The 22,514-nt window shown below is 35.7% G+C and overlaps 1 protein-coding gene across 4 annotated transcripts; it reads left to right on the top strand.

The window, feature by feature from the left end:
• The first annotated feature begins 6,776 nt into the window (after positions 1-6,776).
• LOC127091061 (uncharacterized) lies at positions 6,777-20,673 on the top strand. 4 transcript variants are annotated; one of them, XM_051029579.1, is made up of 10 exons: positions 6,777-6,940; positions 8,978-10,905; positions 10,992-11,135; positions 13,394-13,465; positions 17,426-17,467; positions 17,612-17,695; positions 18,750-18,857; positions 18,995-19,087; positions 19,259-19,338; positions 19,422-20,673. In XM_051029579.1, the coding sequence occupies exons 2-10, from the start codon at positions 9,103-9,105 to the stop codon at positions 20,164-20,166; spliced, it is 3,171 nt and encodes a 1,056-aa protein (XP_050885536.1). In that variant the 5' UTR covers positions 6,777-6,940; positions 8,978-9,102; the 3' UTR covers positions 20,167-20,673. The 4 variants fall into 4 exon arrangements, with proteins under 4 accessions (XP_050885536.1, XP_050885539.1, XP_050885537.1 ...); XM_051029582.1 differs by having other exon boundaries at positions 6,793-6,940; positions 9,111-10,905; XM_051029580.1 differs by having other exon boundaries at positions 6,798-6,940; positions 9,103-10,905.
• Positions 20,674-22,514: the final 1,841 nt, after the last annotated feature.

Below are 22,514 nucleotides of genomic sequence, written 5' to 3'. Positions count from 1 at the left end.
GTATAACCAAGTGCCATCAATTTGCAGGAGAGGTTTGCAGAAAGCGAAACCTTTGATGCACGGGTCAAATGCCCAAAAAAGACGGTGAAATATTCTATTACCTGTAGCACAGGTTCCGTCTGGCATCATTGCTGGCACTGTCTCCAGAATTGCCACAGTTCCTGGGACATAAGTTTTTAGTGCCCATAAAAACCGTGGTAATTCCTTGAATGAGTCCTCCCAGTTGCCGAAAACCTGCTCAACAGCCTTTGTCCTCGCAATCCATGCTTTCTTGTAAGATGGAGTATAATTATATATTGTTCGGATATGGGATATAATTATACTCACCTTCACTGATGGGTCTTTATTTACCAATGGCAGAATGTCTTGACATATCAAAGCTGTGCTCAGTTTACGGTGATCTTGTTCAACGTTAGTTGCAACGCAACTGTGTTGTGGGTCTATTGAGGCGATCTCCCAAGAGTCATTTTTCTTCTTGTAAGATGCAGCCAAACGAAACTTACAAAGCATGTTACGACATTCGATAACATACCTTCTAGAGTCAGTGCGTTTCACTGTAAAGTCAGCAAAGTTGTTCATATGGTATTTTTTTATTGCCAAGACACATTCCTCTTTGGTACGAAACATGTCTCCCACCTTTAATTCGCCTACTGGTCTCGGATACGGATTATAGAAGACACTGTCGGACGTTTCATCGTCGTGAAGATCCATATTTGTCATATGTTGAGGAGGATTGTAGGCATGAGTAGGAGGTATTGGCGGTGGTTGAGCCTCATCTTCATCGTCGTTGTTCAGGATGTGATCAACCTGTACCTCAGTCTCCTCTTCTTCTTCATCAACAACGTCGACCTCTACTTCGGCTTCTGGGTTGAGTTCATCTGACCATTATGCATCATCTACAGCATCTTCACCAGCTGGATCCTGATCGGTTAGTTGAGACTGTTGAGACGATATATATGGTTGTATAGTAATGTACAACTCGATACAATCCATGCCTGAATGTTCATGACTAAGAAACATGCTTTCAACATCTTCATCGTCTCGTATCTTTAGGGGGAAAAACTTGCATTGACCATTCTCAAAAAATATAGGATTCTGATATGTCATCTTTGACACAATACCTGATGCTATAAAGGATTGTATTCTTTTTTTGAAATGCAAAAAGGTTGCATTTCTCTTCATTGTCACTTTAATGGTATCAGTGTTTCTAAAACAAAAACCATGAAGCTCAGACTCAAAAGTTTCACCGTTGCAGTGAACGTTGATACTGTATAATGATGAAGATGACATTTTGGAGATAAAAAGTATTTTGCAAGTGCAGATGAATGTGAGTGAAGATGAAAAGTATTTTGGAGATGAAAAGTATTTTGCAAGTGCAGATGAATGTGATAGTAAGACACTTAAATAGATGGTATCAGTGTCTCACATTGAAGCTACTCTGAGATACTGTGTCAAGCATGCAAGTAATTTCAGAGATGAGGTGTCTGTCATGCAATACAGTGTGAGTTGATGTGTCAAGCATGCTAGCTAGTCATGAGTTAATGTGTCTGTCATGCAAGACAGTGTGAGTTGATGTGTCAAGCATGCTAGCTAGTCAAGACAGAAGTGAGTATTCAGCATGCAGGATACTAGAGAGCCACGTGTCTGAGATGATGTGTCAATCCTGCAAGACAGTGTGACTTGATGTGTCAACCAGGCAAGCTATCAAGAAGGTAGTCATCAACATGCAGGAGACAAGACAGACACGTGTCGGACACCTAAGATGGTCAGAGATGATGTGTCAATCATGCTAGCTAGTCAAGACAGAAGTGAGTATTCAGCATGCAGGATACTAGATAGCCAAGTGTCTGAGATGATGTGTCAATCCTGCAAGACAGTGTGACTTGATGTGTCAACCAGGCAAGCTATCAAGAAGGTAGTCATCAGCATGCAGGAGACAAGACAGACACGTGTCGGACACCTAAGATGGTCAGAGATGATGTGTCAATCATGCAAGCCATCCATACGTGAGTTGTTCAGCATACAGGAGACAACAATGCCACGTGTCAGACATGCAGAAGGTGGCACCAATTGGTTTGGCGCCTACCTTTAAGGCTTGAACATGGTCGCCAATTTGAATGGCGCCCCCATGGAGTCAGTCCTCGAAACCAAGCATTCAGAACTAGCCTTGCATGCATGTACCCTATGGTGTCGCCAATTTGAATGGCGCCCCCTCTTTAATATTGTACATGGTCGCCAAATGAGGTGGAGACACCATACAAACACATTTTTTTATGCACTCCTCCATTTGCCTATAAATTCATCCACTCCTTCAACAATTCTTCCACACCAACATTCTCACTACTTCATCTACATTTCTCACTACTTCATCTACATTACTTCTTTTACAATTTCATCTTCAACAAAATCTTCTATTTTCATCTACACCAACTCCCCAACAATATGTCTTTACTCACAATGGGCGAAGCACACAGAGGAACAGTTGCAAACATCGCGACATACGTAAGTTTTTTCTTATACTTATTTTTTATGTTTCATCTCCACCAACCCCATTTTATTTTGAAATATCGACTTAGTGAAGTGTTACATTATTTCTATTATAGGATGTCTCAAGGTTTCGAACTCGAGTCCACGAATTTGTCCCAATGGACCCGATGATTCAACCTTATGTTGAACTCGCCGGTTTTGGTCACATTAGCAAAATTATGTCTTGGTCTATAGATAACAAGTTCATTCTAGCCTTATGCGAAAGATGGAGGCCAGAGACACACACATTTTGGTTTCCAACCGGTGAGTGTACCGTGACGTTAGAAGACGTATACATGCTTTTAGGACTACGAATTGAAGGCAAAGCTGTTAATGGTAAGACCAACTATGCAAATTCAATTTGCATGGAGCTTTTAAACACTGATTTGTTAGATGATAATGCTAGGGGACAAGGTATACTACTTTCATGCCTAAAGTCATATTATAATAGTTTTTATTTAGATGAGCATTCTAACGAAGATGCTCGAATCATCAAAACTAGGTGTTACATTATGTTGTTACTAGGATCCTTTTTATTTCCCGAAGGTAGTGGTTCTAGCATGCATATTATGTACTTACCTTTACTTAGACATATAGATAGAATAGGTAGTTATAGTTGGGGATCCGCATGTCTAGCCTATCTCTATAGTTCGTTGTGCAAAAACTCCCACAAAGATACTTCTACATTTTCTGGATGTGCTGTTTTGCTACAAGCATGGGGATGGTCAAGACTACCGTCTCTAGCACCGGTCAATAACAACCCCTTCACTTTTCCATATGCAAAAAAGTAAGTTGTTTAAATTGCTATATCTTTACTTCCTTCCTTACAGTTTATTACCCATAACTAATTTATTTTAACTTTTTGGTGTAGATGGTCGGCACGCGGTATGAGTTACAGCAGATGTCCGAGACACTGTATTACTCAATATCGCAACCTGTTGGATCACCTTCGACCGGCAGACGTAAGCAACATAATTTCATTATTTCTTCATATTATGTTGACTTTTTCTACATTCATTTAAATCCTATCGTCTTTAACATTTCAGTTCATTTGGCGTCCATACCTTAATATGGATCATGAGCATCAGATCAACCCTGAAGACGCAGCCGTATGGACAACATGCACACCGATAATACAGTTCACAACAGTGGAGCTGCACAACACCGATCGTGTGAAGCTGCAGTTTGGTATGGTCCAGAATATCCCAGATCCCCCAGCTAGCCTAGGAGAATGGCATATGCGTAAAGTGAACGACCAATGGAACTACAACCCTTGGCAAACCTTCGCAAGATCAGAGTGTCGCAAGTGGAAGCACCGTCATGACCATGTCTTAACTGACGCAGTCATGCCAAATGAGGTAAAACCAAGTCGTACTTATATGGCTTGGTATCGATCAGTTGGATTTCAATTCATCGCCGATGATATGTACCTCTACGACCCACGCCAGATAAGTTACACACAAGAAGGATCAACATCTAACCCCCAACAACATTCTCAGCCCGGTTACTCACAACCACCTATCCGACAAACTTTTCGTTCCACAAACACACAAACATACAACCAAAACATGCCATTCACCCAACCCCAAAACCAAGAACATCCCCCATACCACCACCAACAAATGGACCATCAACCTTCGACCGAACATCGCTTCACACCCAGACCATCACCCTACCAAAGTCGCCTTAGCCAAAACACTAACCGCCCCTCCTCCTACCGTAGCCAAGAACCCCAAACATCATAATACCAAAACATCCCACAACCATACCCTTTCCAAACACCTCAACAACCTTTCCAACCGTTCCTAGACCCATCATTGTCACCCATGTCTCCCTTCAACCGTCCCGGTCGCCCATCCATGAGTCAACCACACCCCAACTTCTCTGGCATGGGTCATGAGCTCAGCTACGCCGGTACACCATCATTGAATACTGAAGACTATGCTGAGTTGGCTGAATACCTCAACGGATCTTCTCCTATAGGAGGTAATGACGCTCCTGGACCATCAGATGAACAAACACGGGTGCAGAATCGTCAACGTGGGTTAGGGTCAAGGGTTAGGGTAGCTAGGGGATGTGGGACCGGAGGTCGGTTAGGTGATCCCGGTCATCACCATTAGGATTGTTTGTGTAAAATCCAAATTTTATTAATATCAATTCGTATTATGTCAAATTTATCTTTGTGTAAACTCCAAACATTAGGTTTCTTTCATAATTCTAAAATAAACACATATCATAATACAAAAATTTATAGGTCAGAAACCCTAATTCAAGGACTTGTTATTGTTATGTTGAAGGGCTTGAATTTGGTCCCTTTTGGCAAAATTCATATACACATGTTTTGACAGAAACCCTAATTTTGGGTCAAGTTCGCAAGGACCTACCTCACTCATTTTTAATTATTTTTAGGTGGGATCAAGTGCATTGGAAAATTTAAGATGTCTACTTCACTTGTTATGTTGGACAAAAATTCATAACTCTAACACAAACACATGCAATAATACAAAACATTATAGGTCAGATAACAGATAAAATGTCAAAGAGTCCAAGTTCAGGTGCCCATACCTTTCTCATAAAAATTGCAAATGATGCAAAACTTTAGTCCAAATTTATTATCTTGAAAAGATCTACAACTTTTATGTTGAAGGTTTTGTCATTTGAGGCTTTTATCATTCAAACTGAAGGGCTTGAAGTTGGTCCCTTTTGGCAAAATTCACATACACTTGTTTTGACATAAACCCTAATTTTGGGTCAAGTTCGCAAAGACCTAACTCACTCATTTTTAATTATTTTGAGATGGGACCAAGTGCATTGGAAAATTTAAGATGTCTACTTCAAATGTTATGTTGGACAAAAATTCATATTCCTAAAAGAAACACATTCAATAATACAAAACATTATCGGTCAGATAACAGTTAAAAAACTCAGAAGTCCAACTTCAACTACCCATAACTTTCTCATAAAAAATCCAAATGATGCAAAATATATATCAAAATTCATTGTCTTGAAAAGATCTACAACTTTCATGTTGGAAGTTTTTTCATTTGAGGCTTTTTTAAGGGATGCGCCAATTGGATTGACGCCCCCTCTTAAAAATTACACATAGGCGCCAATTGGATTGGCTAGGGCAGGTGCCCTAGCCAATCCAATTGGCGCCTCCTTGCAATTTTTAAGAGGAGTCGCCAGTCCAATTGGCGCCTCCTCCTAAATGTGGGGTAGATTGAGATTTTTTTTGAAAACTGGGTTATTTTGGGAATTTCTTCGAAAAAGTGGGTTATCTCGGTAAATTTGCCTGATTTTGGAACTATTCCTGGACAATATGACAACAAACTTCTCAGATCAAGTTGTGGTTGGTGAACAAATTGGGAACAAACTAAAGACAGATGAAATCCAGAATACAACTGCAGGCAGTCTATCGGTTTATCCCCAAAACGTAAATATTTGTAATTCAATATAAAAATAAAATAAAATAAGTGGGAGGAGAAGAAGAGTAGTAGCTTACTTATAGAGTTAAAATTCGTTGACATCATGTGTAAGTCTAAATTTTTTATACAAAATCTCAATAATTAATATAAATAAATCAAACAGTCATATAAATATCCCATTAAAAAAATAAAATAAATGACATGTAGCTTTTTATTTTATATAAAATAAATGACATGTAGTTTTTTTATTTTATTTAACATAATTATTTGATTCAATTATATTAATTATTGGAATTTAATGTATGTCGCATAGATGATGTGAATGAATTCTTACTCTTCTTCTAATAATAATAATACTATAACATATTTTTGGTGAGAAGGACATTAAAAAAGAATTTAATTGATATGTGTAAAAATATTTTATATAGCTAAATTTTTATATGTGTTTGACTTTTTTTAATCACATCTAAAGTATCACTTATGAATGGCTAAGATGCACTTATAATCTAAGACTTTTTACAATGAAAATGCATAACAATTAATCTTTTAAAAAAATCATTTTAAAATATCAATATTAAAAAGTTGAAATACTTGAAATATTTGAGGTGTTAATAAATTTTTTATTTATATTTTATAAAAGAATTCGCTAATATATTTTTTATCAGCTATCAAATGATTTATCAAGTTTTAAATATAAATTCATTAATTACCAATTACTCATCAATTATTTGTTATAATTTTTTTAGTTATTTTAAAAACAAATATTACACAAATTGGAGCGAAAAAAAAACCTTAAAAAGATATTAATCAACCCAAAATATATTTTGCCTATTTCTTTTTCTTTTCTGTTCAAAGGCTTAACAGTGAAGTGAAGTAATAAGTTGATATATAGATATAGCGACTGCTATACGCTGAGGTTGTGACTCTCTCCGTTCTCACGTTCTTCGCCGCTGCTACCACCGTCTCAATACTCACCTCACTCTCCCCAGGTTCTCTCTCTTCTCTTCGCGTTTTGAAATGTTAGGTTTTGACCTTGTTGCTGATAAAATTAATCACCGGTTTAGGGTATGAGATTTGAAAAGTATCACGCATTTTAGAGGGAAACGTAAACCCTAGTTAAATTGATTGAGTAGTAATGCAATTCGAATTTAGCATATGAAGATGATTGTTTAGGTAATTGAAAATAGAACAGTAAATAAATGCTTATGTAGCTTTGATTTCTGAATGGAAAATACTAGCAGTTTGTGTGCTTCCTGAAATGTGTGTAGGAACTAGAGGTGGCTTAATGATGCCACAGATTGATTAAAAAATGATAAAACGAAAATGAAGAAACTAGTGTGTTTGTCACACAAGCTCATATGATTTTTGTCATGTTTATGGTTCAGATTCAGATGACGTGGTGGTGATAATAATAATAATAAGTTTATTGAGTAAGGATCTTCTCCGTTTTTTAGGCTTTATTTGGATTAACAAGTTAATTAAGTGCTTATAATATCAGGGTCTTTGTATAAACTATTTCTATAGCTAAAGATAAAATAAAATTGGTACGTATCCGTATAAGCTATAAGTTATTTTTATAATCCGGAGAGCTTATGAAAATAAGTTGAAAACAACTTATGGACATGTAATAAGATGTTACCGTAAGCTTTTTCAAATAGTCTCACATGTGCTTATGTAAGTAGATAATCTCAAAGAAGCTGTAAGATAAAGAGGTCCTTAATATGCTAAGCGCTCCATCTCCCACAGGGTTCAAGTTTACTTGGGCAGTGATAGACTGGGGAGCTGGTTTCTTTTAGTTGTTGTGTTTAAAGATCAACCTTAGTATGTTTAGTTTAGTGAGAGCGCTTATTATGTTTAGTAAAATTTTTGAAGGTCAACCTTGACCACTATATTTTAACTTGGGGTTTTAACATCCTTATTGTTCAGCATAGATAGACAGTACCTAGCATGTTTGTTTCTGGGTTGAACTGGCAGCCAACTGATATTTGGTGGGAAACAACAATTTCCCGTTTCTCACTAAACTGGCAGAATGTGTGCCAGGGTGAATGATTGTGGAAACAAGTCAAGAAAGAAAATAAGTACTAAGCTAATTATATAAGGAAGCATTGGAATGTAAGTTCGCCCGTAAATGCACTAGCATGACTCGGAGGCTTCAATAAAGGAGGTCCTACTATACCACATGTCACAAACCTTAGGTCTATCATACAAAGTGGCGGAGAAGTTCAGGGCGGTGTAAATCATAGGATTTAAGTGAAGGAAATAGAGGAATGTTTCACATGTTTTATAGTACAACATAATGCTTGCAATGCTGCAAGTAGGACTGCTTAATAAATAAATATAGATGAAGACATAATCTAAGTGAAGCCATTAAAAGCATTGCTGTCAAGATCCCGATCTAGATCTTAAAATTATTTTACGATCCCACCCACCGCGAATGATCCCGATCTTAAGTAGAATTGTGTGTTGTAAACTGGTCGAGATGTGGGTACCGGCACCGGAAACTGTTCTTTTTCTTTTCAACGTGCAATGTGGAAATATGATTAGTTGATTACACAAGAGGCGGTTAGAGAAACAGTGAAGTGTTGTCTCTGTGGTGTTATTCTTTTTCTTTTTTAAAATCTTTAAAAATCCATGAATTGTAGGTATGTGGTCCAACTTGCTCACGTATTCTCGCCTTTTGTATGGCTAATAGTTCGTAAAATATAGCAGTGCTGATTAATTAATTGTCTGTCTACTGTGCATTTTACATTACTTTTGACAAAGCTGTCATCTGGACCTTTAAGTTTTCTATCTCTTAGTTGCTGATTGTCTAAGTATAGCTTCCCCAAGAATGTAGCCATATGAGGAACAGATGTATCTTTTGGATTCCTTTTGTTATTAACCTTTTCTCAATGACATTTCCAGAAGAAATGGATGAACATATTCTTGAAATGGAACTTTTTGCTTCACATTTAGTGGAATAAATTGTTGTATATATTAAGATACTGCGGTCAACATCATTTCATTTTTATTTTGTACTGTCTCAGGATTTTGGCATAATTTATCTCGGGATAATTTCAAGAGTTCAACATGGCAGTTCACTAGTGCACTCCTTAATCTCTTACATATTATAGTGATTAATTTCTTTTATAATTTGTTTACATCATACAAGATGAGCAGACCTGATCGTCTGAAGGAGAGGGACAGAAAAAGTAATCGGCTTTCTGAGGATAATTATGAAGACAGTGCAGCCCGCACAAGACCTGGTTTTGAAAAGATTATGCATAGAAGAAGAAATAAAGAATTGCCTGAAAATGTAAAAGACCCTGCCAAGGAAGTGTGGAATATTTCACCTGAAGGTTGTTTAGAGAAAGTTGCTGATCATTTTGAGTCTCCAAGAATCTATAAACATCATAAGATTCCATCCTTTAGCATGGAGAAACATGCTTCGGAGGAAGTAGTGAATGTAAGTTCTAGAAAGAAGATTAAGAGCACCATTGTAAAGGAAGATGATTTAACTGAAGGGAGAGATAGAGCAAACAATATTTTAGAAGCCAAATCAAGTGCTGGATTAAGTAATAAAGGCCGGAAAACTGAAGGGAAGACGGGAAAGGAAAGGCGTGATGGGAAAAAAAATGAACAAATGAGTAAAATTTCTGAAAATAAAGCCGGGATTAAACATTCAAGAGATTCAGTTAACAAGGATAGTTATACAGAAAAAGATAGATCAAAATCTGAAAGGAAAATAAATAAAAAGAACCACATTGAAGAGGAAGATAATCGTAATACAGAAAGGAAGCATGACAGAGATACACATGATGTGGGGAAAACAAAGAAGTGGTTAAGCAATGATTTTGAAGCAGTACCTGAAAAGAAGCATCATAGAGACTCAGATAAGCATATTCATGTAGAGGGTAGAGCAAAATATGAAAGAGAAATCAACAGGGAAACAAGAACAAGTAATGAAAAAGAAATCAAGAGAAAATATCGAAGTGGAGATGATGAAACTCAGGACAGGAATGCAATAAGGAAACAAGATATTGCGAAGCATCATAACCCACACATTTATGAGAGGAAGAACAGGCAGGAAAAGGTGAAGTCACATTATGAAGAATCAACCATGAAGAGGAGACGGTCAAGAAGTCGGGAGCGTGAGGGTAGAAGAAGGTCACCTTCTTTTTCACCAAGGGCGCGCAGAAATACTCATCACGATGGAGATCGTAAAGACTTATCTATGATTTCTCTGACAGATATGTCTAGAAAAAAACATTCTGATGATAAAAATAGAGTATCAACTAATGGTTCAAGTAGACGGTCAAGAAGTCGGGAGCGTGAGGATAAAAGGTCCCCTTCTTTTTCACCAAGGGCACACAGAAAGACTAATCAAGATGGAGAGCGCAAAGACTTGTCTATGCCTTCTATGATAGATAGTTCTAGAAAAAAGCATTCGGATGATAAAAATAGAGTATCAACTAATGTTTCAAATAGTCACCATCGTGGATATCGACACAGTGGCTCTGCTAGTGGACTTGGTGGCTATTCACCAAGGAAGAGGAAAAGTGAAACTGATATTAAGACACCTTCACCACCATCTAAGCATTCTCCGGAGAAGAAACGTGCTGGATGGGATCTTCCTCCTGTAGGGGCAGATCCTTCTCCAGCTTTTGTTTCTTCTGGTTTTCAATTATCAAATCATAGTGTGTTGTCCAGCATGCATGATTTAGCTTCTGCTACTTCTCAGAATCCATCCATCGTGAAGCCTCTCCCAGTGTCATATTTTAATGCGGTATCAAATGGGAAGAATGCCACTGTTGATTCTGTCCAACTGACACAAGCTACTCGCCCTATGAGAAGGCTTTATCTGGAGAATTTACCAGGTTCAGCCTCTGAGAAAGTTGTGACGGATTGTTTCAATGACCTGCTTTCTTCCAGTGTAAATCATATCCAACAAACTCGGCCTTGCATCAGCTGCATTGTAAGTTTGTAGCACAAAATATGGAAGTTAGTTTTCCGCCAATGAAGTAATGAATTTGAATTGTTTGTTGCATATCTTTGTTGCAGGTGCATAAAGATAGGGGCCAAGCGCTTGTGGAATTCCTTACAGCTGAGGATGCATCAGCTGCCCTTTCTTTTGATGGAAGTACACTTTTTGGCTCCATGGTGAAAATTAGACGTCCCAAAGACTATGTTGAATTTGCAGTAAGAGTGAGAATTTTGTATACATCCCTTTAATCTTTTGTCTATATCTTATCAACATAATAACTATTAAAAGTGTTTGATATTTTTTCCCTTTAATTCATTTTTATTTTCATAAATACTACAGACTATTATTTCCATTACCAAAATTTAATTTTCTCAAAAAACTAAGTAGTTTAGCAAATTGTTTATCATCTTAATTGGAAACCGGTTTTTGTATATTGATGTAGTGATGATGGTGATATTTCAATATTAAATTGCTGAATTCCATTCTTCCATGTTTTGTTGTTTATATATGTAGTTTCTTTAATTTTATTTTATGACATGATCAATCTACAATGTTTTTGTTTATATTAAGAAATAAATGGTAGAGTGAGGACAACCCCCATTTATAAACACATGTTCAGGCCATATATTATCCGATGTGGGACTCTTAACACACCCCTTCATGCTCAGGACTAGACAACTAGAGCGTGGAAATAAATGGTGGGTGACCCGATAGCAGAAACCATAGTAGGTGGCCCACCGGATCTTAAACGAGACTCTGATACCATATTAAGAAACGTGGTTGGGCATAATTCAACCCTACAAAACCGGTTGGTAGAGTGAGGACTGCTCCCACTTATAAACACATGTTCAGGCCATATATTATCCGATGTGCGACTCTTAACAGTTTAAAATAGATCATTAACCATTTAATATGTACTTGTGGATTCTCCTGAATGATTATAGCACATTCTACATCATAGTTTTCAGAATATAATGTAAGCAAATGTTGATAACTTCTCCCGAATTTAAGGATATCTCTTAAATACTCATTTAATTTAACTTTTTTATTTTTTCAATTAATCAACTTATTGGTCATAAGAGTAGTTTAGACAATACACTTTTAAAAAAAATGGAAATTGCAAAAATTAAACGTGACTAGTTTCTTAATATACATAGTTTGATCAAGTTACTTATTTTTTTTCATTTCAGAGGGAGTATATGGTTATTACTAATGTGAAAGGAATTTGCCCCTATAAAAGGGAAATGAAATATATTCAATGCTATCTGTTTAACTTAATTTCTCTGTTTATGTAACATTAGTATGGCTTCTTGAATCACAATTATAAACTACTACTATATCATTCAAAAATACCGACACAAACTTCTGAAGGGAGGGCTTAAAAATCTGGTTCATGGAAGCTTAAAAGGTTGCTGGTGCAATTATTAAGCCAAGACATAAAAGGAATTTTTGATGTCCCTCATGAGCTGAAAAGACAATCTTGAAAATGTCCTCCATTATAATCTGGTGATACCCAAATTTAAAATCTAACTTAGAAAAATATCGTGATCCATATATTTCATGAAGGAACTCATCAACAATAGGACTAGGGGACTTACACATGGAGTTCTTACACATGGAACTTACACATGGAGTTCTTAAACGAATAAAATTTCATAAATTTAGAATACAGTGCTTAAGTAAGGATATTGATTGTAAGGAATAGAATTTCAGTAAATTTTATTATATTTTATGCTTTTACATTCATGTTTGCTATGTTACTTGTCACTCACATTCTTTATCTTAAAAGTTAATGTTAACTGGTCTCTCTTGTTATTTTATTATATTACTCGAATTTATTTCAAGCTAATGCAATTTGTAAGCGTTGCAATTCTAAGGTATATTGTGGTTATCATCCATGAACAGCTTAAAAGGTTGCTGGTGCAATTATTAAGCCAAGACATAAAAGGAATTTTTGATGTCCCTCATGAGTTGAAAAGACAATCTTGAAAATGTCCTCCATTATAATCTGGTGATACCCAAATCGTGATCCATATATTTCATGAAGGAATTCATCAACAATAGGACTAGGGGACTTTATAATATTAGTAAGGATATTAATATTTTCATGTATAGTAAATTAGTAACCAATTAAGACATTTTTATGTTGCGTATGATATTGATCTTATTTACACATGGAGTTCTTAAACGAATAAAATTTCATAAATTTAGAATACAGTGCTTAAGTAAGGATATTGATTGTAAGGAATAGAATTTCAGTAAATTTATTATATTTTATGCTTTTACATTTATGTTTGCTATGTTACTTGTCACTCACATTCTTTATCTTAAAAGTTAATGTTAACTGGTCTCTCTTGTTATTTTATTATATTACTCGAATTTATTTCAAGCTAATGCAATTCGTAAGCGTTGCAATTCTAAGGTATATTGTGGTTATCATCCATGAACAGGTTTTCAGACAATTGCTATTTTCATGCAGACTGGTGAACCAGAGCGATCAGTGGAAGTTGCTGTCACAATAAGTGATGTTGTAGTTGACTCACCAAACAAGGTATGCCTGCAAAACTATTTTGAGTTAATAATTTTATATTCATACGCGCAAGTGTCAAGCAAGCCAAATCTTGGGCATGCACCGTTTTCTTCTGGCTGTCTTCCGTTACTGGTTGAGTTGCCGAACTCTTCACACTACATGGCTTAATCTTTTCGTTGTGCAGTGGAATACAAAGTTTCACTGCTGTAAATAGCTCTACACAATTGTATATAATTGATTCAGTTTATAGTACCCAAACATCAATTTATATGTAATTCTAGATAATTCTAAAATTGTTTAAAAAGAAGCTTATATAGAAGATATGAGGAAACCTGAGTATAACCAAAATATATCTTTTCGGTTGCATATAGCGTTATGTAAAAGGTATATGCAAATAGCATATTTGATTCAGTTTATAGTACCCAAACATCAATTTAAATGTAATTGTATATAATTCTAAACTTATTTAAAAAGAAGCTTTTAGAGAAGATATGAAAAAACCTGAGTCTACAACTTGACAGGTATATTGCTTTTTATATCATATACAAGGATTGACATAAAAGTTTTAAGATGCAAGTCATAAGAGCACCATTATACTAGTAACCATGACCACTGCCTTCGTGCCAGTTAATCCGAGTTCAGCTTCAGCTTGTTACAAAGGTCATCAATCCTCTATTTTGAAAAGTTCTTTGGTTAATCCACATACCTTCTCCCCTTCTCATTATTCACCCCCTCTTTTGGCCTGGAGACCCATTCCAACATATTAATACAATCTAAAGTCAAAAACCATTTTTTCTTTTTCTTTGGTGTTTGCCCAAGAGCACGATTCTTGGTGGCCGGCTCTCCCATGTCTCTGCCAGAAATTTTTAGTTGTTGCTGTGAGATGGCAGTCTTAAGAGAAGGTTATGGCTCCATATTTGTCTCCCCTTATATCATGTTTGTTTTTTCCAGTCTTTTCGAAGCTCTCTTTGATCTCAGAGGTAACACATCCAAGAATGCAAAAAAAATTCTTCATGTATTTCTTGATGCAACACTGGCTCTCCCTCGAAAAGCAGGAGGTCAGACCAATTGCTAGGAACCCAGGAGAAGAACTGGTAACGTTGATAGAAAAAACTCAATTTTGTTGAAAGAATGAGAATATGAGAGAAGACTCTCCTCCAAGGATTTCCACTTCTACAGTAGAGTCACCACTGTATTCATTCAATTGCTTACAAATCTGCTGTACCTCTACCCCTACTGTCGTCATATTTCTATATGTAATCTTGTTTAACCGACCAAGAACCAACTATCCTTTTTAATTCTAACTACTCTTAACTACCCTTTAGTTATAATCCTAGCTTGATTTGTCTAACTAACTCCGGTGTTGATAAGGAACTAACAGACACACAGTTACAATAACATGAAAGGTAGTCAAAATTGAAATTTTACTCGGAATCAGTCTGGGAGGGAAAATAAAATCATAAATTGCGGAATTTTGTGGATTCTAAAAATTCGTAAAACTCTTATATATGCATATAAAATAGTAAAAATAAGAGAGGATTAATCTTTCAATCATACTTAATTAAACTTAAATTCCTAGATATAGAGAAGTATTTCTATTACATTCTGTTTTTTATATTCACTTTAGAGTTATTATTACTTAGAATTGTTAAATTGGAGACTCAAACAACAACAACCACCAAGCCTTATTCCACTAAGTGGGGTCGGCTACATAGATAACCTTCTGCCATAATGTTCGATCCAAGACCATGCTTTTATTCAAATTGTTAATCACAAGATCTTTCTTAATAACCTCTCTTATATTTTTCCTGAGTCTTCCTCTACCTCTAGCTATGTGTCTCCTCTTCATCTGATCTGCTTTGCTTACCACAAAATCTAGAGGTCTTCTCTCCACATGTCCAAACCACCGAAGTCTATTTTCAACCATCTTTTCTATTATAAGTGCTACCCCATTACTCTCTCAAATATTGTCATTTCTAATCTTATCCTATCTAGTCTTACCACACATCTAACACAACATCCTCATCTCTGCTACATTTAATTAATCTCGTGTTGATTCTTAAGCATCCAACATTCAGTCCCATACAACATTGCAGGTCTTATCGCAATTTGATAAAATTTTTCCTTCAACTTGAGCGGTACCTTTCTGTCACATAAAATCCCTGAAGCCTTCCTCTATTTCAACCACCCAACTTAAATTTGATGATCTGGAAACAACAACAACAACCAAGCCTTATTCCACTAAGTGGGGTCGGCTACATGGATAATGTTCTATCAAAGACTATGCTTTTATCCAAATTGTTAATCTCGAGATCTTTCTTAATAACCTCTCTTATAGTTTTCCTAAGTCTTCCTCTATCTCTATCTATTTGACTCCTCTTCATCTGATTTACTCTCCTTACCATAAAATCTACAGGCCTTCTCTCCACATGTCCAAACCACCGAAGTCTATTTTCAACCATCTTTTCTATTATAGGTGCTATCCCATCACCCTCTAATATTGTCATTTCTAATCTTATCCTGTCTAGTCTTACCACACATCTAGCGCAACATCCTCAACTCTTCTACACTTACTTTATTCTCGTGTTGATTCTTAAGCGCCCAATATTCTGTCCCATACAACATTGCAGGTCTTACCGCAGTTTGATAAAATTTTACCTTCAACTTGAGCGGTATCTTTCTGTCACATAAAACTCCCGGAGCCCTCCACCATTTCTACCACCCAGCTTGTATTCGATGGTTTGGAGAATTAGACATTAAAATAAGTTGAACTCAAGTCTGAAAGGACTCGACATAATTCTGTGTTGTTTGCAAAGCAAATAGTAGCAATCAGCGCAGGGGGTTCTTAATCGCAAGGCAGAGAGGGTACTTCGTCGGAGGGAAGAAGGTTTTTGGTTGCAAGGCACTAGGTTTCGAGAGAAGGGTAGGGTTATATTCGAAGGTTTTCAGGTATGAGAGAGGGTTTTCACTCTCAGAACTAGGTATTTTGTAGGTTTCTGGGTCTTTTTCTAAACAAGTATACTGTTTTTCGTACTGGGCCACGAACCCGACCCAAAAATCTTAATTCCGGAAAAAAAAGTACGATTACTCACTTATGTAATTTTCTGCTGTGATTTTGCCTGCTTTGACCAGCACAAGTAGGTTCTGAACTGTAGAGCACTCCAGTTATACTGACATGACATGTCAGTTGAACTGAAATTTTTGTTTGAGCTCATTTATGCTAAACATGTGATTGTTTATTCCCTAACTATCTAACTGTTACTAACTGAATTTCCCTTCTCTTTTATCCAATTTCCCTCTAATCGCACCTTCTATAACTTAAATATATGAAAAAGATATTGTTTTGTCACAACCGTGCTCTTTTTGACTAGGTTGGAACGTGCCCAGGCCAAGAACAAATAAAGCCGCCTTATTTCATGTAGGAGCTAGGAAGTACTGTCCAATACCTAAAAATTATGTTATTGCTTTGACTTGTATTAGTTTTACTGTACTCAACCTAATCCATTATTAAATGAAGCTATCCTATATGAAGACATAGCCTCTTTTTCACAAGTGTCTAAATGAATATATCTTCTTTTGATTGTTCCTCGAGAATTAATCCTCATGAAGTAGGGGGCCATCTTGTCAATAAGTGTCAATTCCTCTGCTGTGGTTATTTGCCAATGGGCTTATTTCATACATTTTTGTTCCTTCATTAACTACATTCTTAGGTGTAAGTAGGACTTGCATAAAAATATAAGTTTTGGCTATTTCATTCAACTAAAACAGTTGTTTTCTAGATAAACATGTTTTTGGATTAAACTATCTTTTTAGCCTGTTATGTTGACTTTTCAGTTACTGTTTCCGGAATTCATAGCTTCAAGTGAATTCTGGGTTTTGATTTTTGATAAGGACTCCGCTAATTATAATCACATGTCTTTTTCTCTATTTTTGGGTCAATTAATTGTTTGTGTGCTGATTGTGTCTTATTTGTTGCGACAGGTCTTCATTGGTGGAATTTCAAATCATGTTTCTTCAGAGATGGTAATTATTAAGAACCAAAAAACTCCTTTTAAATATTTAACCTTGAATATTCCTTAAGATTTTCTTAGTGTCCTTGTAACTTCTTGTTACCAAATCTACTACCTACCTTTTGTGTGACTAAGGCTGATTTTATGTCTTCTGTAGCTTATGGAGATTGCTGGTGTGTTTGGATCTTTGAAGGCTTACCACTTTGAGGCTAGGGTCAGCAATGGATGCGCTTTTGTCGAGGTAAGGTTGCATTTCTTTCTAATTTTTCCTTCAGTAGTTTTGTATTACTCTCTACACTGGGTGTACTCTGATAAATACTGTCATCTTATTTTTCTTTCAAATTTCAATAGTTTCTACACTGGGAGTACTATGATAAAATAGTTTTGTATTATTTTCTTATTTCCTTTATGCCTTTCAGTTAGTCTTCTTCTGTAAAACACCGTGATCCCTGTTACGATTCTACGATTTACGTTTTTTCTATACCCAAACGATCTTTGGTGGGATCTTGTGTTTGAAAACCATGAATAACACAATCATCTAAGATGATGTTTCATACATCCCTAGCCTAAGCCAATTGAATTGTCATAGAAACTCAAATCAACAACTGGACATTTCTTGTTATTCCGGTAGACAAGCTAGTTTATCAAAAGTAACCAAAACAAACTTCTGATTTTTGGTTGATTTATCATCCACACCACACTACCTACTTATTCTATGCTAATCTAAATAGCTATTTCATTTCCTACATAAAAATCATCTTTTAGCCAAATGATTTTTGAAAAAGCTTATGCACAAACATAATTAAAAGTCCAAAACTTCACAAATAATTTTTTATTTAAAATTCTGCAACAAATGAACCCGTTATTTGTTATTTATGTATGTGTATCATAATCTGGGTCATCGGCCATTTTTATTATGCAATTTTCATTTACACGCATCCTCACTTCAGAGAAGCCAAATTCACTTGCAAGTTGCAATAGTTAAACAACTCGATGAGATGATGTTTGAAGTTTTTGAAATTTGGCACAGTGCAGTTTTCTTCCTTTAGTTATCAGTTTAAGCCCTTCCAAATTCCAATAGCTGTTACTTATCTGTTTGAGGTCTTCTAAAAGCAATTATTCTTTCTTTTCAGCATGCTTTCCAATTCTAAGAAAAAACATGTCAAAGCCAACATGCGTCTTTTTATTTAGTTTTATTGGATTTTGGCACTTTTTCATTCTCTTGTTTTATTTCTCCCCCTTTCCTGTTGTAGTTTTTATTTTGTTATATTAACACTGACCTGAAAAACTGTCAGTATGTGGATCACTCTGTTACTGCCAAAGCTTGTGCGGGTTTGAATGGAATGAAGCTGGGAGGGGAAGTATTAACTGTTGTTCAGGCTATGCCTGATGCATCATCCGTGGTAACTTTCCCATCTGTTCATTCTTTTAGTCTCGCTTCAATTCTTGGATGTGGTTCATTTTCTTTGTCTGCCTTTGAATCATATCCTTTTATAATTATACCTGGATATGGGTACTTTCTAAAATGGAAATATTCCAGGAAAATGATGGCAAACCACCATCTTATGGCATTCCAGAGCACGCAAAGCCACTGCTCCGCAAGTCAACAGAAGTATTGGAGATTAAAAATGTGGTACAATTTTTTTTATCATTTATGAAATTATTTTATTTTCTAGTTCAGTCTCGGTGGTATTCTTCCCAATCCCTTTCTACTCTTTAAGTCTTGGTTAGCTTTAAAACATAAGTTTGTGGGTAAGATGTATTAATGGTTAGATTTTGAATTCTATTTATTTGTTATGACTAGTTCACAGTGGAGTCTATATTGTCTTTATCTGACACTGGAATCGAAGAAATTTTGGAGGATGTACGATTGGAATGTGCAAGGTCATTAATAATTTTTCTCTGCAGTTTCTATAATATTGATAATTGTAAATATTTGTTATATGAAGCCTTACTGTCTTTTGCAGGTTTGGGACTGTTAAATCAGTTCATGTAGCCAGGCATAGCGATGACAAGAATGTTGCAACCAAATCAGAAGAAATTAAAAAGAGTGTGGGTTCTGAAGAAGCTTCTTTAGTCACACGCACTGTTACTAAAAATGCAGAATCTAGTTCATCTGAAGAGGCTACTTACTCCAGTTCTATGGGAACAAGTGGAGTGGAGCTCCATTATGAAAAAGAACTAGAAGAAGACAAAGATAATAATGGTGCTAGTGTTAATATTGATAAAAATGCTAAAGTTTTTGATAATATTGCATGTGAAGAACAAGAACATCTTGCAAGTGATGTCACAGTTAGAGATGCTGACAATGAGGGCATGCCTAGTCGTACCATTCAAGGATGTCCTGATCATCATGATACGTCCTTTGATGCTCCAGGGTTGAATGATAACATCGTCGATAACAATATTGATGCTGAAAAGGTAGTGGGCGACAATATGGACTCAAAGAACACGGTTTGTCCATTTCAGAAAGGCTTTTCTGAATGTGATACTAGTTCAGAGTTAGTTGGTCCCTTAAAGGACATTAAGGAGGAAGATGAAGATGAATCTAACAACATTGCATTTGAACCAGGTTCTGTTCTTGTTGAGTACGCAAGAACCGAAGCATGCCGTTCGGCAGCTCATTGTTTGCATAGACGTTTGTTTGATGGCAGAATGGTGACAGTTCAGTATATTGCCCTGAGTCTATACAGAGCAAGATTTAATAAATGAGCATTTCAAAGTGAGTGGTAACACTTGTTTATAAGAACATAAAAGAGCCCTGTGGAGTAAGATTTGTGAGAAAGGTATTTTTTATATTTTAATATTTTAACTTGGAAAAGGCATAACGGATTATTGCCAATGTGATAAAAATATAGTAGCATAATCATGTTTGGAGTTGCAGAGGACTTGTGAAGGCTTGCTCTTTTAATCTGGAAAATTCATTTCGCACACTTTGGCCTGATAGTTTCATCGATCATGTTAATTCAGTTTCACTTTGCCTTGTAGTTTCATGGTCATGCTAATTCAGTTTCACTCTGGAGATTCATCGTCATGCTAATTCAGTTTCACTTTGGCCTGTTAGTTTCATTCGTCATGCTAATTGGAGATATTCTTTATACATGTTTTTTTTCATTCTTCATTTCAAACTTGTTGTATTGTATCATCAAGTATTTTTAAATATTGGTTAACAGAACAGGGTTACGCTTTTTCCAATATTAGGGTATCAGTCCTTAATTACATAGCATCTTACAACCTTTCTACTATTTACACCCCTGCGGTGTTGTATACTAAGCAAACAAATTAGACATCTTTATTTTAATGTCCGACTAGATATGGATCTGCTCAAACGGTTGGATACACCTTAGCACATTATTTTTCGCACCACTAAGGGTGGAAGTTCACACACTCTTGTGAAAAAACAATAAAAGAAGTATTAAGTGTACAAGGAATACCAAAAGTATTCATGAGTAACAACAATCAACTGAACAAAAAGAAAGAAAGAATGGGATTGTTCTTTGAACCCTTAATGGTGCTCATCCACTGCGGTGAAAAATCAATAGTCTATAAAATCCAAAATTTAAACTTTGACTGCATCTAAAATGTAATAAGTTGTGTTGTTCTAGTTTCGTCTAGTATGGAAGTTAACTTTCTTTTGAATTTTTTTGATATGCATAGTTTGGTTGATTTTGTCTATTCTGTTCCATAGATTTGAGTTCTTTAACTATGATATGATTTTGTTTTGTTTTAATTAAAGGTAAAATGTTTGACAATAAAGAAAGATTGAGACATGATAGAGTGGCACAATATGTATCGAAGGTGTCACTTCATTTGATGCAGAAGCATCATCTTTTCGAGTTCACGTGTCTTCGACATCGTCTTCTCAAAGGCATGTGTTCTCTGCTGCTGTCCCAGAAGCTCTAGAAGTCTAACATGCTGAACTTGAGACTGTCATTCTTGATGTCCTTTAAACACCTCACTATTTTAACAATTGTGTATACTTTGTATAAATGATTTGAAATATAAAGTTTATTAAAATGTCAAATTTATAATAAATTTATTGCCCAAAAGAAAAATTTACTGTCTTGAGGGTTAGTCTGAAATTTAATATTCGGATTTTCCAATGAGTTGTAAAATTAACACATTATCATAAATTCAAAATGTGTTCATGAGTTAGTCCAAAAATTAACTTTTAGACTCATCATTCCATCAATTCTTTGGTAAAATAAGGGCGACTCACTTACGAAGTATTTTTGGTGTATTAAGGGTGCCATAAAGTTTAATTTTAAACTATGTCAATAATATTTTTTAGATTTTACAAGACTGACTATTTAGCGCAGAGCAACTAGAAAAACAAAAAAAAAACAAGAGTTCTATAAAAAAATGACAAAAAACAATAGTCCAATATAAAAAGAAACTAGACAAAAAAACAAAAGAGGCAAGTCACCAAGCCAACACAAAAATCGTTGGCCCACAAAAATTTGAGAATCAAAGAGAATTGCTTATCCTACGCTAAGTGGTGGAAAAACACCATATGAGAATCCAAAAATGGCAATCTGATCCCGGATATGCATTTTCGAACGCAGCTCGAGCCTAACTAAAACACGTTTCAAATGAGTCCCACCCAACATTTTTTTCTTCAAAATTAGTTTGGAAAGGCATCTATGACCCTATCAATTCATTTCTATTTTAACAACTCAATGAAATTTTTTGAAGTGCATTTATGGAGCTGTGAAGCGGGAATTTGAAAACCTGCCACCTTTGCATGTCAGTCAATTCTGGATGTATATTTCTGGAACTGTCAAGCATTATTTTTAATAAAACAGAATCCTGCATGCTCTACTTCATCATGATCAAACACCATTAACATTTTGTCCCAAAACCCTTAAAAAACCTCCCATTCTCAATCAAGATTTGCACTCTAAAACTTCATTCTTGTGTTTCATCGCATCAAAAGGAGCAAAATAAGTTTAAATTAAAGGCAAAAATAATTTATTTTATTCCTCACTGCTCACATTAATATGATTTTTGAGCTGAGAAAATTACGTTGCATTTGAAAATGCATTTCCAGACTCTGTATG

This window comes from Lathyrus oleraceus, chromosome 6 (assembly GCF_024323335.1).
Source record: "Lathyrus oleraceus cultivar Zhongwan6 chromosome 6, CAAS_Psat_ZW6_1.0, whole genome shotgun sequence".
Lineage (NCBI taxonomy): Eukaryota > Viridiplantae > Streptophyta > Magnoliopsida > Fabales > Fabaceae > Lathyrus > Lathyrus oleraceus.
The sequence above is the reverse complement of the archived record's forward strand: the minus strand, read 5'-3'. Positions and strand labels throughout refer to the sequence as shown.